The 20242-nt window shown below is 29.2% G+C and overlaps 1 protein-coding gene across 4 annotated transcripts; it reads left to right on the top strand.

Annotated features, from left to right (window-relative positions):
• The first annotated feature begins 1305 nt into the window (after nt 1-1305).
• On the top strand, nt 1306-14167 carry LOC114129279 (uncharacterized). 4 transcript variants are annotated; one of them, XM_050207846.1, is made up of 18 exons: nt 1306-1458; nt 1745-1911; nt 2981-3021; nt 3094-3203; nt 3545-3688; nt 5673-5947; nt 6017-6145; nt 6233-6478; nt 6563-6744; nt 7505-7583; nt 8616-8700; nt 8769-8871; nt 8943-9050; nt 9140-9331; nt 9771-9894; nt 9966-10105; nt 13414-13819; nt 13879-14167. In XM_050207846.1, exons 6-15 carry the CDS (start codon nt 5728-5730, stop codon nt 9777-9779), a joined length of 1353 nt encoding a protein of 450 aa, XP_050063803.1. In that variant the 5' UTR covers nt 1306-1458; nt 1745-1911; nt 2981-3021; nt 3094-3203; nt 3545-3688; nt 5673-5727; the 3' UTR covers nt 9780-9894; nt 9966-10105; nt 13414-13819; nt 13879-14167. The 4 variants fall into 4 exon arrangements, with proteins under 4 accessions (XP_050063803.1, XP_050063802.1, XP_050063805.1 ...); XM_050207845.1 differs by having other exon boundaries at nt 2368-3203; XM_050207848.1 differs by having other exon boundaries at nt 1745-3203; nt 6251-6478.
• The last annotated feature ends 6075 nt before the right edge of the window (nt 14168-20242 follow it).

Raw genomic sequence — 20242 nt, 5'->3', positions numbered from 1 at the left:
CTTATTTAAAAAATCATCACGATGTGAATGTCCCGCGGTACAGAATAAACAGAAAATTTGGTGGTGGAACTAACTAAAAAACCACCTCATATAGAAAAACCAGTGTTATGAAAATATTGCTGTTTTATAAACTTTTTACCTCTTACAGTTCTATCGTATCATTTAGAAAAATATTGTGAATTTTCGACATGAAATTTGCTAACGAAACCAAGTACTTACCAATGTTGAATTATCTGTTCCAAAGTATGATATAAGATATATAAAAGTATATAGACTTATAAAAAAAATATATTGTACACCCAAATATTTCTTTATCATCATCTGAAGCTCTTTGTATACCAGCCGCCAGACTAATATGTCTTTCGAAGGAAGTTTAAAATTTGATCACATTGCCAGTACATTTTGGTACATGTCACTCACTCCTTCGCCACAATAAAATCTTAAAATGATCCATAAATATCTAGCGAATTTGTTTGTATTCTCAGGGATGTATTGATAAATAATGACTTGAGTATACGCAATATTTTTTAAATAAAATGTATCTCAAATAATTGTTTCTTACTACGCTCATCATTAAGTCAATATGTGTATCGGAAAAAAAATAGTGTATATTATAAGTTAAACATACATAATATCACTTTCATCTTATCCTACATAAGAAAATAAGCGTATTCAAGTGGGTATCGCTCTGCTGTATAGTTGGTTACTATTATGTAGGTATGTGTTAATTTGAATCCAATGATCATTAATATCATTGCATACGAAAAACGATTCTAAACGAAGATGATTAGTCGGCCATAGAATATAGGTACCTAATTTTTAGTGGTTGTTGAAAAAGGTGGACATAACATTAAATACGATTTCTCATATTAAGGAACCTCTGTACAAAATTTCAAGTCTCTAGACCCAGCGGTTTGGTCTGGGCGTTGATGAGTGAATAGGGGCCGTCTCCTATATGTATATAGATTTATTAGTCAATTTTTTGTACTTTTTTGTAAAACAACTATTTATTACCTATCGTTTATTTAGAGTCAGTATTACAATGAAAATTTAAGAATTTGACATAATACTTATGAGAGCCTATTCAATAACATCATAGCTTAGGTATTTACTAATATAATCATACATGCTACCGTAGTCGACGTGTATTTTGTAATTTTCAATATTAATATGATAATAAAATAATAATGTAAATTTATGTTATATTATAGTATTATACTAGCTACTAAAACAATAAAATATTTATACATCCTTTTTCATCGTCTTAGAAACAATTATTTAAACATTATTAGTTCATATTTTTCAACAAAATTATTACCAATTATTATCCGTTCTTACTAATTTGGTATTTATTTCGTGAAAAATAATCTATTTTATATTTACGATATTAAATCAAAAAAAATGGTTTACGCAATTAATGTAGAACATCTGATTCAAATGGCTATTGATGCCAAAAATGTGAGTATTTGTTTAATTGCATATGAATATTATATATAATTATCAATGTAAATTTCAAAAACATGTAAACCACTATTTCTTAATTCGACTTTTGGAAGTGATTGTGCGCCACATAAATTTAAGTAAATTAAACGTTTTACCGGAAGTGACCAAAACCGTGCTTAGGTATTTTAAATTACAATACATATATATATATTCTATAATATCGATTATACTGAAACCTGGTACTTGTAAGCTACTAATAATTATAATATTATAAATATTATAAATAACTAATAATTAAAAGGACGTTTATACTGGAATTCATGACACTTTAACAATACCACTGAACTATGATTTTGAAGTGACGTTTGATGAAGAATACGATGAATTTTTACGTATTGAACGACCACAATCTACATTAAAAACAAAAGCTCGTCCATGCCTAAAGCACGAGACTTTGAAGAATCTGGAGTAAGTGCAGACAATTTTTTATAAATTGATCGTTTATTAGTCCCAAATCGGGATGAGTGATCATTTCCGCATATTATAATATATTTTATAGTTTTTAAAGCCATTTTAAGGATTTTTATCGTTAAAATGTATGTTTATACATTAAACATAATATTAATAACTCAAAAACTAAACATATTCAAACTTTGATTTAAGTACAACAGAATTTTAAAAATAAACTCATACAAGTACTTACTAATATAAAGTAAGAAAAATGGATGTTATTTGAAAAAATAACTTTAATCTGAGTTATTTTTATTATTAAAATTTAAAAAATGATAAAGTGTATCACGAATAACATAATTTAGAAGTAGTTATCTGGTCGCGATCTAAGTTGACCTATTAATGAATTTAAAAATAATTTAATACAACCGTTTATATTATTATGTATTCATAAGAACTTCAATAATTGTTTAGATGTTGGAGATGAATGGAGAATATGATGATAACCCAATTAATGTAGAACATCTGATTCAGATGGCTATTTCGAATAACATTTTATATATTCTGTATAATCAGAATTTGCCCCTGTTAAATTTAGAATTACCCACTGTACCTCGCGGGAAGTTTAGCTAGTTTAATCTACAATAATATTCTATTATTAATATTTGAGGATGCACTTGGGAAATTCAATAGGTATCAAAAAATGTTTATAATATAAGAGCTATACATAGATATATACAACGGGTATCGAAATGTTGGCTAACCTAACGATATTTAGATTTGAGTAAAATCAGTTCAGTTGTAATCATAGATTGTAGAAAAATATGGACTATAGTTAGGTTAGGTAAATACATGATTTAAGAGACTATAGTGAGTAAATTTAAAAACAAAAAATAATGATTTCGACATAGGATGGCAGGGTTTCAATCTTTTTATACACCTCTACTGCGTACACCCCTATCGAGTTTTTTATAGGTACATTTATCTACGTTTACCCTTTATGACCCTTTATTTTTATCATACTTGGGCATACGTAAGTCAATTTTCATAATAGCATTGATTTCTTATATTTTTTAATTCATTACAGTCGCATGAGAGATCTGTTTCTAATGAAGAATGCAAAAAAAAGTAAAAACAAATCATTTTTAGGATACTCTTTATATTATAGATGTAAGACATATCTATTTATCTATTTTTAAGATCAACGAATTCAATTGAGACTGAAGCTACCATGCATGATACGATCAAAACTATGCAGGAGCAATTGAATGCATTAACATTGAGGTTCAATGAATTTCAAATTACACAAAGTAAATAACATTTAATTCTACAATTATTTTGTTTTAGATTCTAAACGATGATGAATGTATTGATTTTAAATTGCTTCGATAATGTACTTTAAAAGAAGTTATTAATTTAACTCTCAAGGTTGAGTTTATTAGCAGAAGATATTTTCTATTTTTTTTTTTTTTAGATTTTGTTTTATAAATGCCGATAAAAAAAATATGATCCGAAGCGCCTTACCAATTTTCTATTTTTAAAATTAAATATATCGAAATTGAATGGACAGATAATATTATGTCGATATTGTATTGTTTTTTTAATTAAAAATATTTGAAAACAACTAATACAATATTTGTTCTTTTTACAGATGTTACAACATCGAATTTGACGTTTCCAGATCCTGAAAACGATCCCGAATCAATAAATGCATAAACTATAATTGTCTGATCAACTTATAGTCCAGGCAAATTAAATAAAATAGCGGAAAAAAAAGCAGGAAAGCTGAATTTTGGTATACACCTTTATTGAAGGGTACTAAGTAACATACTAAAAGTCCCCTAAGATTTGATGACCGCTACCTCCGCCTTTTTAAATTTTTGCATAGCGCAACAAAGATTTTTATTTTCATTTAATAGATGTTCCATAATTTCTTCAATTACTTTTCGATCGTTACTGAAAAACATTTTCATTAATTCGTATATGACTATAACGCATATCAATTAGTTTTTTTTTTAACATACTTATAAATATAATATTCCTTTTGTTCTTCTAAAAATGTTTTCACATTAAATGGTGGTTTTTCCTCCTCTATCTCTTTTATTATCTCTAGTTAAAAATAACGCACAAATGTAAATCATTATTAATGCCAAAAGGACATAAAATTAAATACGATTTCTCATATTTGAATTGTACATGAAACCTTTTTTTAAAAGATTAAAAACGTACTTTTTAGACTAAAAATTATGTGATAAATTATTACTTCTATGAAATATAAAATGTTTCCAAACAAATATTTAACAGACGTTTTTTTTATTTTTTAGAGTAAAATGTAATTTTTTTTTTTTGTTTTATATAATGTTTTAATTTTTATTATTAAATAATTATGACAACTATTTTAATACGATTCAAAATGTTTTTCATCATAAAAAAGTATGTTGTTACATACTGTGTAAAATGACTTTACCGGAAATAAATCAAAATATCCAAAACGTATCATAAATAATATATTAATAATTGTTGTATCCAATTAATTCCAAGTTTAAATAAGGGCTTGAACAAGTTAGAAGTTTAAAGTCAAATTTCGTAACAAGTCACAAATATGGGCAAACAGTTGTAGACATGACAATTTTACACACTCGCTTTAATGAATGCCTAAAAAACCTCGAAAAAACAGGCCCAACTTCAAAACTATGGGTTCAATATTTTAATATGGTAACTCTAATGAAACATTTTGTAATGGCTGAACGAATAGGGGATTGGAAACTTCATTTACAGTGTGTTCAAAAAATGATTCCATATTTTCATGCTAGTGGACATTTCCCTTATACTAAAGCTTCACATATATATTTACAAGATATGTATAAGTTAGAATTCAAAATGGAAAAGGAAGAATTTCAAAAATTCACTAGCGAAGGATATTTTACTATTAAATGAACTGATAAGTTTTGGTCGGGTGTGTGGTCTGATATGACAATAGAACAGACACTTATGCGATTGATGAAAAGCTCAGGGGGGTTAACTCACGGACGTGGTATAAGTGACAGTGTTATTATGAAGTGGACACAAAATATGAGTGCAGTCAATGAAGTATGTCAGAGTCTTGAGGATTTCTGTAGTTTAAGTATGGTTTTTTCAGAGCAACACGTTGAACTAAGAAGTGCAAGAATAAAGAGGGACAATTTAGACATAGTAAAACTGACCAATTGGCTATCTTCTTATTATCCATTTCCGGAATGTAAAGTAATTATGTCTATATTTAGTGGACAAATTGGCGATGCTTCTATTAATTGTCACGAAGCCGTTGAAATTGGTAGAGTTTCAATGGACTCTATAGTAGGCAAACATTTCAGTGATGTATCACTAAAAAGAACTAGCCGTGTTTTGACGCTAGCCAGCTTAAATTCCTCAATTAAAGTTAATGGTGAAGTAACTCCGATTGATCCACTGTTATTATTTCAACGTATTTCGTTCATTAAAAAAAGTGATGAAGAACTAAAGGAATATTTGAAATATGAGTTAGCCCCGTATCCTCTTTCTATTTTTAACGAATTAGGGATGAGAAAAAGTCAAAAATCATTAATGTATAAAATGTTCACACCTGTAGTAAATATGGAATTATCAAACTATATTTGTGTTGTCGATGGTGGGTACCTATTGCACCGAGTTATATGGTCATCAAATCAAACTTTTGGTAATATTTGTGATTCTTACATATCATATGTTAAAAAAAATTATGGAGAAAAGTCCGTTATAATTTTTGATGGGTATGAAAAAAGTTCACAGAACACAAAAAATGTAGAACGCCTAAAGCGCTCCAATAAAACATGTTCTATGGAAATAATATTTAATGAAACAATGCGGAGTACAGTTAACCAAGAGTTATTTTTAGCAAATGAAAAAAATAAAACAAGATTAATTCACATGTTAACAAACAAATTTAAAAATTCTAATATAACAGTTAATCAAGCCTTAGACAATGCAGATACTTTGATCGTGAATACTGCCATTGATTTATCGTTAACAAATGAAACAGTTGTAATAGTTGGTGAAGGTATTGACTTATTAATTATTCTAACAGGCCTGGCTCCTACAACCAATAACATTTTTTTCATGAAACCAGGGAAAGGTACAATTGAAAGAAGAATTTATTCAACTAATAGCTTACAATCACCAAAAGATACAAAAAAATCAATTTTATTTGTACATGCATTTTTTGGTTGTGACACGACTTCTTCATTTTATAGAAAAGGTAAAGTACAATGCTTTAATATTGTTGAGAAGCGGCCTTATTTATTACACTCAATAGAAACATTTTACGATCCTATTACAAGTAAAGATAATATATGTAAGGCAGGTGAAATGTTTATTCTTGCACTGTATAATGCCAGTGAAAAAGAAACAAACCTCAATAACTACCGTTATCAATGTTTCGCAAAAAACGTATCCAGCAGTAAAAATGTGTTATTAACAATTCCACCTTCTGAAGCAGCTGCGCGAGAACATTCATTTCGAGTATACCATCAAATTCAAATGTGGCTGGGAAATGAAAAAATACCAGTAGAATGGGGTTGGCATCTAAAAAGTGACTTATTATTGCCAATACCCTTAATAGGTCCTCTGATTCCCGAAATCTTATTAAATTTAATTTCGTGTAACTGCACAAAAGGTTGCACTGCTAGTTGTGGATGCCGAAAACATGGTTTAAAATGTTCTACAATCTGCGGATACTGCAAAAGAAATTCATGCCTTAATGCGATGGAAGCTATTGATGAAAATGATATTGAATCAATATCAGATGAAGGCAACAAATCAAAAAAAGAAGCAGATGAAATAACCGCTGCTAATCAGGTATATATTTTAAACAAAATAATAGATTATTTTTCTATATAAATTATTTCGATGTCGTGTTATTCAAATAGGTACATTGCAGTGATGATGATACACCTACTACTAGTGTTCAAAAACGACTAAAATTACATAAAAATTAAGATAATTATATTATAAATAAAGTTTTGTTTAAATTAATAAATAAATAATATTTTGTTTGTCAAGCAGTAACCGAAATTGTGTCATCATGATATTAACCAATATTAATTTTTATTATTATATACCTACCGGTTACCTCTATATGTAATAGTTATTTTATGTTTAGATAATAATTATAAAACAATAAACCGCTCATTTATACAAAATTAATACAAAAAAAAAACTGTGTTAGTCACAATTACGGACGCCATAAGACGAAAATTACCAATTCTATAATATTTTATGTCCGATTTTCAAGGTAAATATTGATCCCACGTAATATATTGTAAGTACATTTTTTATAGGTAATTACCTCTTCTATAATATAGTATATAGATATTTTTCTTATAATCTTAATAATAACCGAGTTATTTGAGAAAAACTGATTTTTCTTGCACAAAGCGCGCTCTAGCGGAGGTAGCGGTCATCAAATCTTAGGGGACTTTTAGTATGTTACTTAGTACCCTTCAATAAAGGTGTATACCAAAATTCAGCTTTCCTGCTTTTTTTTCCGCTATTTGTCAAAAATGAGTCTAATTTTCCTGGACTATTACTTGATTTATAAGTTTTATTTTTTACGTAGGAATGCGAAGGAAAATCGTTTGAAAGATTATCAGTAGAGACCGAATATAATTCAATTTCAACATTTTCATCAGAACCCGGTAATATTGAACGTTTTACTTTTGTTAATCGATATGTAATTGTCACAGCATTTTTGGCATTCCTTAATTCTTATTCAGTTTGTGTAGATATGTAAGCCAAGAATCCAATACATCACAAAAGCAGTATTAAAAAAAATTATATTTATATTTCCAATTTTGGCTAGTTAAAAATTTTTTTTAACTTGTTAATATAAGTTGATTTAAAATAATTTGAGTTAAGTTTAAAGTTCAAAGTTCAATTTTTTTAAAGCAATACCTATTTCTAATATATTTTCCAAAGACTAATAAAGAAATATAATAATTGTGTAATGAAAACACAAAAAAACGCGCCTTATTAAACGTTTAACTGGATAATCTGATAGTGTTATTATTGAGAGATTTTCAAATAATGTATTTGGGTGAAATTATAATTTTTAAGATAATTTATTATTCCCGGTTATTACCTTAATTAAGGGTATTTTAACTTATTTTTTTTAATAAAAATGATCATTACTATAAACTGGTTAAATTAGAAAAAAATAAAAACAAAAATAAATGACTGCTGTGACTTGTTACGAAATTTGACTTTAAACTTCTAACTTGTTCAAGCCCTTATTTAAACTTGGAATTAATTGGATACAACAATTATTAATATATTATTTATGATACGTTTTGGATATTTTGATTTATTTCCGGTAAAGTCATTTTACACAGTATACAACAACATACTTTTTTATGATGAAAAACATTTTGAATCGTATTAAAATAGTTGTCATAATTATTTAATAATAAAAATTAAAACATTATATAAAACAAAAAAAAAAAATTACATTTTACTCTAAAAAATAAAAAAAACGTCTGTTAAATATTTGTTTGGAAACATTTTATATTTCATAGAAGTAATAATTTATCACATAATTTTTAGTCTAAAAAGTACGTTTTTAATCTTTTAAAAAAAGGTTTCATGTACAATTCAAATATGAGAAATCGTATTTAATTTTATGTCCTTTTGGCATTAATAATGATTTACATTTGTGCGTTATTTTTAACTAGAGATAATAAAAGAGATAGAGGAGGAAAAACCACCATTTAATGTGAAAACATTTTTAGAAGAACAAAAGGAATATTATATTTATAAGTATGTTAAAAAAAAAACTAATTGATATGCGTTATAGTCATATACGAATTAATGAAAATGTTTTTCAGTAACGATCGAAAAGTAATTGAAGAAATTATGGAACATCTATTAAATGAAAATAAAAATCGTTGTTGCGCTATGCAAAAATTTAAAAAAAGCATAAAAGATATTGTAAATTATATTCTTTTTAAATCTACTGCACAAAATGTTCGAAAATAAAAAAATAATTATTTTACTTTCAGCCTAATGATAATTATAATGATTATGAAAACGAAGAAATTGACATAGAACAAAAATTCATAAACTCAGACATTGATTCACTGTTTACAGTTAAAAAACGTAAATTCGATGTAAGTCATACAATAGAAATTACTTAATTACTATGGTCAAAAATCGAAAATAATATTCTTAATTTAAAATATTATTTAATTCGTAACAGCCATCAAAACAAGAAGATAATTTGAAAAGGTTGGATATAAGTTCCAAAGGAGAAGTATACTTAGATATTTTTGGGAGAAGTCAAAAGAGGGAGGATCTATTTTTGTCATTGTCGATACGAGATTTCCACGAATCCGATGATCCAAAATGCTTTTTACCTATAAATTATTCATGTTTAATAGTAAAGTTTCGAGTAATTTACCAATATATAGATACACATAAAAACTTAATAGTGGTCCTTAAACTAAATACGATATAGGTACTATCGAGGCAGTATTATACATAATATTATAATTTGTTTATCTGTGTAACTTAATAATAGTATGCACTCGTGTACTATAATGTATATTACTTAAAAGAAAAACTAATTAAATTTTTCTTTTTTAATTTATCAATTAAATTTTTTTTTTATGAACTTCATAACTTTGTCAAATTAATTGGCCATTGTAATTATTTAGTCCTTTTTAGTTATCGATCTTGATAAATAATACAAATAAAACAAAAAATGTTAATATTTTGATTTAGTAATTTTAAAGATACAAATTCATAATAATTGTGTAAAGCATTAGATTTTAATGTACAGTTCACAATAAATATTAAATAATAATAGTAGGTATTATGTGTTAATATAGAATACATAGGCAGTACCGAAAGGACATAAGTGGCTTAAAATTTGGTGCTAAAAAAGTGTGGATATGATTTTTGCATTATTCATCAGAAAAGCTACTTCTATTAAAGAAAGTAGAGAGATCTTAGGTAAGTACTATCAATGATGAATAGTTATAGCAATTAAATCATTAAAAAATAATTTAATTTAAATTTTTAAGGCGAAAAAGGTAAAAACTTATTGATTATTTCAATAATTAAAAACTACCGAGGCATGTAAAACATTCAAGAAATCATTGAAGCTTCTGATGGTATCATGGTTGCTCGTGGTGATATGGGAATTGAAATCCCCCCAGAAAAGGTCTTTTTGGTTCAAAAAAATAATATTTTAAAATTACAACAAAATAACCAAAATCGTTATTATTATAAGCTTCTTAAAAATCATAATTTAAACATAATTTACCTTTTTAACTTTCAATTCAATTTCGTTTTAAGAAAAAATGTTAAGAAAGGTTTGGATGATAGTCATTAGTCGGAACATATACACCGAATGACTGTGACGAATTATTTTCAAACTCTCAATAGTTCAATATTTGATAATTATACGATAAAAAAACATATCCAATGTCCATTTTTATTCAATGAAATGAAAATTGTTTTTATTATAACTGTAATATAGAATAACGGATATATTTACAGATAACGAAAATTTACATTTTTTAAAAAATTATTTTTTCGTGTCTTTTACACATATTTTTTTAGACATCTCGATGTATATTTGATACATAGTACAACAGTTGAAATTTTCCTCCAGGAAATTGTGTTACGAAAGGTCTTACGTTTTTGTATGGAAATATAAATTATTTTATTCCATACTTGGAGTATGGAAAAATGACTTTCATTCCATCTTCACATACTGACGCAACAATTCCCGCCATATATGATTCACCTTCTACTTTAGTATTGATCTTATCACCAACTTGGTATACTCTCGCCTCTGGTTGATTTGGTATTTCAAACCTACTACTATACCGGTATTAGATTTAGTATTAATTAGTATTATCTGGTAATCTGGTGTTTTTTACCTATTCGGAGAGCTACAATTATAGGTGCATGCTTGTGGTAAATCTGTTGTTGGGCTAACAATTAACATAGGATCGATAGGATTCAGGCTGTTCAAGTATTTCGAATCTATTTCTATATCAGTATTAGTTTTAGTATTACTCGTAATAAGTATTATTTGGTAATCTGGTATTTTTTACCTATTAGGAGAGGTATAATTAGAGGTTTTTGCTTAACATTCTGGTTGAATGCATCTTGTATCCGGTATTAGTCAAATTATTTCGTCTGTCCGTGAAGGTCGATTGCATCTTATGGCTATGAATTCCTGTGGCTCTTCTTGTTCTAGTTCTTCGAAAGAATCGAGTCGTTCTCTCATTGGGATATCTCTAATAGCTTATTGTTTACAATATATATTAATATATATATATATATATATATATTAATCTCGTGCAACACAGTGCAGGTGAAGGTTGAATGATCGAGAGTTGTTGAAAACGGATGGCCAATTTTCTTGCTTGTCATTATACCTATAGATGGTAATTTCACTATTAAATAGTTAAATATTTAAATAAGAGAACTGAAAACAAAATTGAAAAATAAAATATTCATCATAAAAACATACTCGGGATATTTGTATGTAGCTGGACAGTCACGTGTTTTTCCATAATCTCCAGCAAATGTAACACCTAATAGTGGATTCCTTTTAACAATCCACGTTTAAGTGTCTCTAAAAGTTTTGCATCAACGGCATAGGTGATCCAGGCATTTACCTGAAACAAAATTTGAAATATGTTAAAACTAAGAACTTGTCGTTTGGCTGCATCCAAAAATTGTCCACAATCCTCTTCTACACATGACTAATAAACACGATTTAAGATAGTAAATATAACTATAACTATCTTAAATCGTGCTAATAAACGATATCACTATCAGTAATTCCTCTAGTAAAACTTCATTGTAGAACTTGTCTGTAAAATGAGCAGCTATCTCTTTGATTACCAAAGCAGCGCATTTTCTTAAACAAATCATTTTAAGAAATATTCTTTGTAAGTTAAATGTTAAAATTATATAATATTTTATAAAATTTTCATTTTTTTCAAAAGTTGAATAGGTACTACTAGTGAAATGAAATAACTAATTGTAATCAACGTAACTTCAAATACATACGTATACAAGCCAGCTGTTTGATATAATTCCCAACAGAACAAAAAGCGGGTAAGTGGGTATCGCTCTGCTGTACATTATTAGTGGTGGGGTGTTAGCAGGTTATTTTGGTTTTGAACATTAGCCAGCTATTATTATTTTATTTCTTACCTAAAACTTATAGTGTTGTATTTTTCTGATAGACCAGATTGTGTCGAATAATTATATATATCTTTTGTCACAGTACTATTATTATTTTTTTTTTTTAATTACTATGAAAAAACATGTTTTATGACGATTCAAAATAACGTCATTTTCACCCAATTTTTGGTTTTAGGGTTGATGGAAATTTTCCAACAGTAAAATTTCCATTTTCATGAAAAACTTAGTTTTTCCAGATCTGATGCCTTATGGCATCATTGGTACCATAAGGATATATATTTTACACTTTACAATTTAACAAAGTATTTATTTGAAATAAAACATAACATAATTATCAACTTTTAAAAATTATTAAATTAATATAAAAAACATAACAATAAACATAAAAATAATTGACGAATGGTTCGTTTGCATGCGAATTTAAAACACTTCCTATTCTATGGTAAACTTGGCCTTGAATTTTGAAGGTTGGCATAAAGCCACCTACATTTACTGTTTTAGCCCCAAACGACGTCATCTGGAAACAGCCGTTGTATTTTCTAATGTTTGTTAAAAAATGTTGAGATTCAGGATGATTATTTAAAAGTAGGCTGTGTAGTGGATCAGGAAGTGTTTCAGTTGGAGGAAGAACAACTTTACCATTACTACAACAAATACCGGGGCTTTCTTCCTTCCATTTCTTTGGATGACACCACTTGCATTCTGTTGGCTGTCCTATAGAAACAACTTTGTCATTACAGTAGTCTATTGTGCTGCTGTATTTAAAACCTGATAAACACTTTGATTTCCATGGAATCGTTGGTCTTTTTTTATTGTACATTTGTACAGCATCCCGATTAATCATAGGATTGTTTTTTGAATACTTAGAAACAAAAGCTCTATTTATATCAGGATTTGCGTTGTTATATATTTTAACAGCCTTCCTATTAACTTCAGGATTTTTATCTGTATACTTTTTCACGGCTTCTCTATGTTTTTGTGTCTTAATTTTGTCATTTACCCTTGGGCGGCATTTTGTTTTTCTACTTTTTTCATTAATTACTATAGAACTGTTGTCTGATGACAACTGTTGGCATTCAGATTTTGCATGTGGTTTGGCAGTACTGTTGAGACAAATGAAGTACAGACGGTAAGTACATTTGAAGGAGTAGTAGGTGCATATAGAGGAATAAGTGGTTCAAAATGTGCGTTTATCATAGGACCATTACACTTAAAACGAAATATTAAATATTAAGTACTCGTCCGGCTGTAAAATAACATCGCCATCTCTGTATATCACTAAATGGTACGGGTATATTTCAGAAGCAGCGTGAATTTCACAAGGGGTGGCATAAGTGGTAGGAAGGGACATGTGAGCATGATATTCGTTAATATTTCTGTAAATATTACCACACGGCATCATGCTGTACAGTTCAAACCGTTGCCAATTGTTACAAACGTATTTTACGACACTTGACCGTAAATTATGCGTATGAGAGACGGTGCTATACATGTGATACGAAAGTGAATAAAATAAACATGAACCGTCTCCCTCCACATGCAGAGCACGGTGAGGTACCATGACACCGCGAACGTCGATGAGCTCCATGTGTTTACGGACACCGTAAATATTTTATAATCTATACTTACGTCCAAACTGCTGGTAGTGCGGAGTGCAAATGAAATGAACGTGTTTAATGTAGAGGCACCGTGGCAACTAATAAATAGAGTTTGTATGTGTATTGGTTTATGTTATTGTGTATTTTATCGTTCATTATAATAAAATAGGAGTATTGGTGTACGCGCGATGCATGAGATTATTTTTATCGATAAACTTCTGGGAACAATAGCAATTATTCTAGACGACGAACAAAAAGGATAGGTTGAAGGTAGCTGGAAACCCGCGGGCCGCCGTGCCGCAAAATACGTATTGGCGGTGAATAATTGTAATTGTTAATTACTCCACTAAAACGCAACATTTTTGAAAATCCTTTGCACGGTGAAAATATGAGAAGAACCCCTATTTCAAATTTCAAGTCTGTACGTTGAGTAATTTTTGAGATACAATGATCAGTGAGTGAGTATGGTATTTGGATTTTATAAGTATAGATATGTTCAAAAAATTCATACTTATATTATATAAAATAGATAAAAAATTTAAATTATAGTCTCAAATTGTCCTTATTTAAAACTTTTTAGATTAAAACAAAATAACATAAAAATAATTAACAAGCTTTTGTATCACATTGATTATAGGAACATAAGTTCAAAAAATACATTATAGTAGTAAATAAAATAGAAAGAAATATTAATTTATACTCAAATTTTTCATAACCTAAAATCATTTTTGATGATAATCTTTAAAACAATTACGAGGTCCTGTGTAACATAATGCTAATTTGCATTTACTGCACCAAGTCCTGGAATAAGCCTTGATACAATGTTTACACCTCTGTTTATTATTGATATGCTCAGGCCAATGTTCGTAGCAATCAAAACGTATATCATTAACACGTCTTGTACTAGTTTTGTACTTTGTTTGTAGTGGTGTTGTAGAATTTGAAGAACTTGGCTTACCTCTTTTCTTTACTTTGTTTTTACCTGACAAGATTATGCATGTGCAATATCTGATTTAAAATTTACCAAAGGATCAAATTTTTTTATATCTAGTTACTTACAATGACGACGGTATAAAATCCAACTATTAACATGGCTTGACTACAGCCATGTCAATTAAGTGAAAAATTATTCTTAAATAAAAACGTTTACTCCTAATATCAATGCGATATATTTCTACTAACATATCATGCAAGTCTACACCACCCATGAATGAGTTATACTCTTTTACAACAGCAGGTCTTTGAACAGGAATTCTTGTTTTAGATGTAGTGGACCAACGATGAACTTCATTTGTAGGTTCAGGGCCAAAATAGTTAGAAAATAAGTGTACAAATTTATTGTCGAACCATTTACAACCAACTATGCCACTATTAGTATCAATTTTACTATCATATGTGCCTCTTCCTTCTTTTTTTAATTCTTTATCACTTTTGAATTGACATCCTGACATTCTATTTATTCTTACAGTTCCATTTGCCAATATTCCAAATTGTTTCAAATTGCACATCAATTGATATGATGTAAACCAGTTGTCAAAACAAAGTTTATAATTCTTGTTCCTTGGTATTATATCACACAGTCTAAAAATTATATCACCACTTAATCCCTAATAGATTTTGATTTTATTGTTCCCTTTCCTACATAAAATTCAAAATCATGTACAACCCACTTTTTGATGCTAATGCAAATACTTTTATACCCCATTTGTGAGGCTTTGCTTTGTTATACTGTTTCATAGTGCTCCGGCCTTTAAATGGTATAATAATTTCATCTACACATAAATGTTCCTCTAAGTCAATCAACTTAAAATTATTTTTTATTGAATCTATAAATGGCCTGACTATATTCCCCCTCATGTTTGTTATAATTTTCTCCAATACGACCTGCACCGTCTCCGTCACGTATTTTGTTAATACGGACCACTTGAAACACTGCTGATCATTGTTTTGCGGGTTGATAGTACCCCGTTTCCTTTCGATAAACGCCGGCAATTCAATATAAGACGATCCGCTCATCGGTGTATATTTATACACAGTCAACAATAACTCGTCTATCGATACGATATTAAAGCCACTTCCTTTCCCGCTATATTCATCTTTCTCATTTAATAACTTTATGTACGCCTTCTCAATAATCTCTGTAATATCACTGTCCGGGAAAATTTCGACCGCCGATGTCTTAAACGCATGATTTTCAGACGATTCTGGTACGTTGGGGTGGTTATAAGTCGCCTCCAGCTTCAAATTAAATTTAATCGCATGGTGTTTTACATGTATTTTTAACAATTCTATCATTTCAAGCATGAGCGAACGGAGGAACTCGTGATAAAGTAGAATATTACTAATATTTTTGGCGTAATACCATACGATTTTACGGTTCGCGGACGACGAGATTTCATTAAACCCGGGGGATTTAACGAGATCCATACGCGATTTTTCCCCCTAGCAGCTGACGTAGTGTTTGCGGAAGAAGTACGTTGGCCGTTATTGTCCGTAATAAAAGAATCTTTAAAATAAAAAAAAAGATCTAATTAATATCTATTGCGTTTAATTTAATGTTGAATCTATTAAATTTCTAATTAACATCGCGTCTGATAAATATAATCTAATGATGCATTTATTTAAAAAATTATTGCAAGTGATGAATATAACTACCGGACTTATACTTTAATAAAACTAATTTAATGACACGTAATTTTAAAAATTTTATTTAAATCTTATGATAATATTTCATGCATGGGAAATGTATACCAGTATGTGTTTTTTGGTGTGTCACCAAATTATGTTTCATGTTAAAAACTAACGGACACTGATCGCAATTAAACATGTTGTAAATGATTAAGGTAAAAACGAGTGAAAAATGAAAAATAAAGTGTTTAAACACTTGGAAAAATTAACACTGAGAAAAATTGTTAATACTGTTGTGTAAGGACTGTGAAAACATGGAGAGACATAGGCAAAGTAAACGCTATAGATTTAAAAACAATTGTTGCTTATATTTGACTCGACTCGAATCTATTTAACAAAATTTTTATTCACTGAGTTCAGTAATTTTATTTATAAAACAGAGAACTGGTTTTATTCGCGAACGTTTACGACATGGATGTCTTGAAATTTGACAAGGGTCCTGCTTACACGCTAGGCATGCGGTTGAACCAGAAACAGACGTCGCTGCGAGTTCCAGGTTCCAAGTACGATCTGAGCAACATCACCAGGCGCGGACCGGTGAAAGTCATAGGAGCTTCGCTGTCGTCAAAGTTGAAAGAACAAACGACGCGGACTCCCGGGCTGGCCACGTACAACACCGTGCCAATCAATCTAGAACAGACTGATTGTACATCGGTCGACAACGGAGCAAGAGTCCAGAAATCATAACATTTGCGGTGATGAAGACAAATTAAGGCAGGGTTATGTAAAATATTAATTGGGTATTTACCATGATAATAGTATACATTGCTATAGATTTTTGATTATTTTGGGTAGGTATCAATGTATTGGGCAGAGTTTCATTACAGATTCTAGAAACTGACCTGCGCGTGTTGAACACAATAGAACGAAAGACTGGCTGGGACAGGCCATTCCGTTAACAATAGAACATGTTACATAAGTACATAACGCTCACAAATACGCACCGTCGACATTAATAGTGTTTACACAGCATTTGACAAACATTTTGATTATTAATATTTTTTCGAGATAACTTTTATAGAAGTCTCATAAAAATAGTTGTTATAATAATACCGACATATACCGCTTTGAGAATCGCTGTTGCTGATATGCTATTCAAAGAATTATAAAATTTGTTTGATTATATATATTGATAGGAAATATTATTGATGTGAAACATCTTATGGCGCGGCACGGTAGTTAGACCGACTGGCGTGGCGACGTCCCACTCGTGGCTCGTCGGCTAAATTCGCTGAAGCTCGGAGATTTCCTCTATGTTTTTTTGAGCGGAGTGTTACCATAACGATATATATTTTGATGTGAAACGTCTAATGGCACGGTATGGTAGTGAGACCGACGCCCTTCTCGTGGCTCGTCGACTCAATACGCCGAGGCTCGGCAATTTTAGTAATTTTATATTTTAGTTTAGTTAATGGTTGCTATTAGTTGCAAATAACAATAACAATAATGATGTCTCCATGACGATCGATGAATCGAATTTAAAATTAAAAATAAATTTATTTTTATGATTTAACAATACCATGCCGCGATCAAGACGAACAAATCGCTCACAAAAAAACTGTATTCAAACTAAGATTCAAAACTTTACAAATGAAAGGACTGAAGAAGAACAAGAATTGCACGTGAAAAACGACGCGTTAGTATTTCACGTCGATTTTGTGCTTCTCAATCACAAGAGCAAATCGTGCGTTCTACTGATGCTCTTGGTCGAATGTGTAAAATTCAGATCAAAGAATAATAAATGCTTCTATTTGGGGTTGTTTTTGATGTTTCACATCTACCAGGCGTCCCGTGACGCCTCAGTTTAATTTTTTTAATTAAAATACATAAAGTAGATACGTAAGTATTAAAATAATAAAAACTGTTGAAGTACTACCACATTTCAGATCTAATTGATCCGAATTCCGCATTACGTGCATCTTCAATAGTTGATATATTTTTTGCGTCGTATATAATATCTAATTCATCTAAAAATTTATTTTTTTTACAATTTTCATTAATTTTATTCCTTATAATTAAATTATTTTTACTTATAATACAATTTAAATCGCAATCTTTACATTTTAATTCTAATATCTTAAAAGTTAAATTACACCAATTATTTGAGCTAACCGGATTTGGTCGTTGAGTGATATTTACTTTTAGACTAATTCTTTTTTTTCAAAAAATCATGTCCTTTGTCACATTTTATCTGATACACGCTTTCAAATAGCTCACGTAACAATACCTCGAAATCATATCCTGAAAATTTCGCGAACTCGTCTATTAACCATATTAATTTAATCTTATTAAATTTCCTACTTATAATTGAAAACCACATTGAATTATTAACTAAATGATAATTTTTACAAAACCCCCCTTTTTTTATTCGACATTCATTGCATAAAAATGAAATCGAGCATTCCACACTACATGTAGCTACAAATCTTTCCTCGTACGATTCTCCGAAAATAATGTTTAATACTTCATTGACTAAATAAAAAATAACAATGTAATATAACATAAAATAATATAAAATATTTTTACATGTTTCAGTATCCATAATACACTTAGTTTTCGTTTTTTTTTTATTTAAATTAATGAAAAAGGGAGACTGTTTAGGTTTATCGAGCGCGAACTGAAAAGATTTTATATTATATCTGATATAGAAATAAATAGATTCACTTATCAGGACTGATGATAATCAAAAATAAGTTATTTTATGGGGTATGGATGGATGATATATAAGTGCAAACGATTCAGGTGAAATATTCGGCAAAGATGTTAAAGACGTATTTAAAGGTATCGATATTCAACGTATTTTATCTCAGACAGTATATTCTTAAATTTAGAGTATTGTATTCTTAAATGTAATACTTATAAATTAAACGGGTTGTTGGGATTTCTGAAATAATATAAACTAGCGTTTGGTTATTAAGAAAAGTTTATTATTACTACATATTTATACATTATAGGTATATATTTTTTTATTTAAATTTTATCAAGCTAAATTTCTTATTCTTTGTAGTATAAATCTAGCTGTGTCAAAATCAAAATCTAATTATGATAATATCGTTAACGTCCAATCTACGCTCATGTTCCCCCTTATGCGTTCGGAGTCTATATCCGCAATTTTTCGAAGATCATACACTAGCTGCATGATTATATAATAATTGTGTATGACGACGGATCCTACTTTGGGAGGTCAATAATTCATGAAACGTAATCTGTATCTACAATGATTTACCATTTATTAGAAATCGCGACATATATTCGAAATATTTTTTTTAAACTTACTATGCTTGTATCTTCTGGAATCGAACGATCATGATGATATTCACGCAACAGCATCGTTAATGCTCTGTATTCAACATCAATTTGCCGAGACATCGATCTAACTCGGTAAGTCCATTCTCTTATCCCCTCACCAGATATTTTCACTTATCTCACTATGTATAAATTAAAAATATAAATATATATATCTATATCAATATAATTTAAATATTATAACTTACCCATTGAGGAAAACGTTTTCGTTTGTTGTAGTAAATCCAGCAGGTGTCGGTAAACGGTTATCTTCGTGAACACGACATATTTTCAATTTTCAAGTAAAGTAATATAGTAAAACTAACCTGTTAATAACACTATACGACTGGTCAACGTTATATAGCCCGACTGGTTATAAATTTATGTGATTTGAATATATAGTCTACCTAAAGATTTATACACAATGGTTGTTCACTGTTCAGTGAAACCTTTGTAGAATAGATGCCTACATACCGAGAATTGTATGTTACTCGTTGAAACATACGATATTATTTTCAAATAATATTATTATTAAATAAAATTTAAGAAATGATATAAAC

This window comes from Aphis gossypii, chromosome X (assembly GCF_020184175.1).
Source record: "Aphis gossypii isolate Hap1 chromosome X, ASM2018417v2, whole genome shotgun sequence".
In the NCBI taxonomy this organism is placed as follows: Eukaryota; Metazoa; Arthropoda; class Insecta; order Hemiptera; family Aphididae; genus Aphis; species Aphis gossypii.
This window is presented reverse-complemented; position numbering and strand designations above follow the sequence as displayed.

Coding starts and splice junctions, on each gene's coding strand:
- LOC114129279 (XM_050207846.1), top strand. CDS start 5,728: ATGGAAATAATATTTAATGAAACAATGCGGAGTACAGTTAACCAAGAG. Junction 6,146..6,232: donor TTCTTCATTTTATAGAAAAG/GTAAAGTACAAT, acceptor TTACAAGTAAAG/ATAATATATGTAAGGCAGGT. Junction 7,584..8,615: donor AACATTTTCATCAGAACCCG/GTAATATTGAAC, acceptor ATTTTTAACTAG/AGATAATAAAAGAGATAGAG.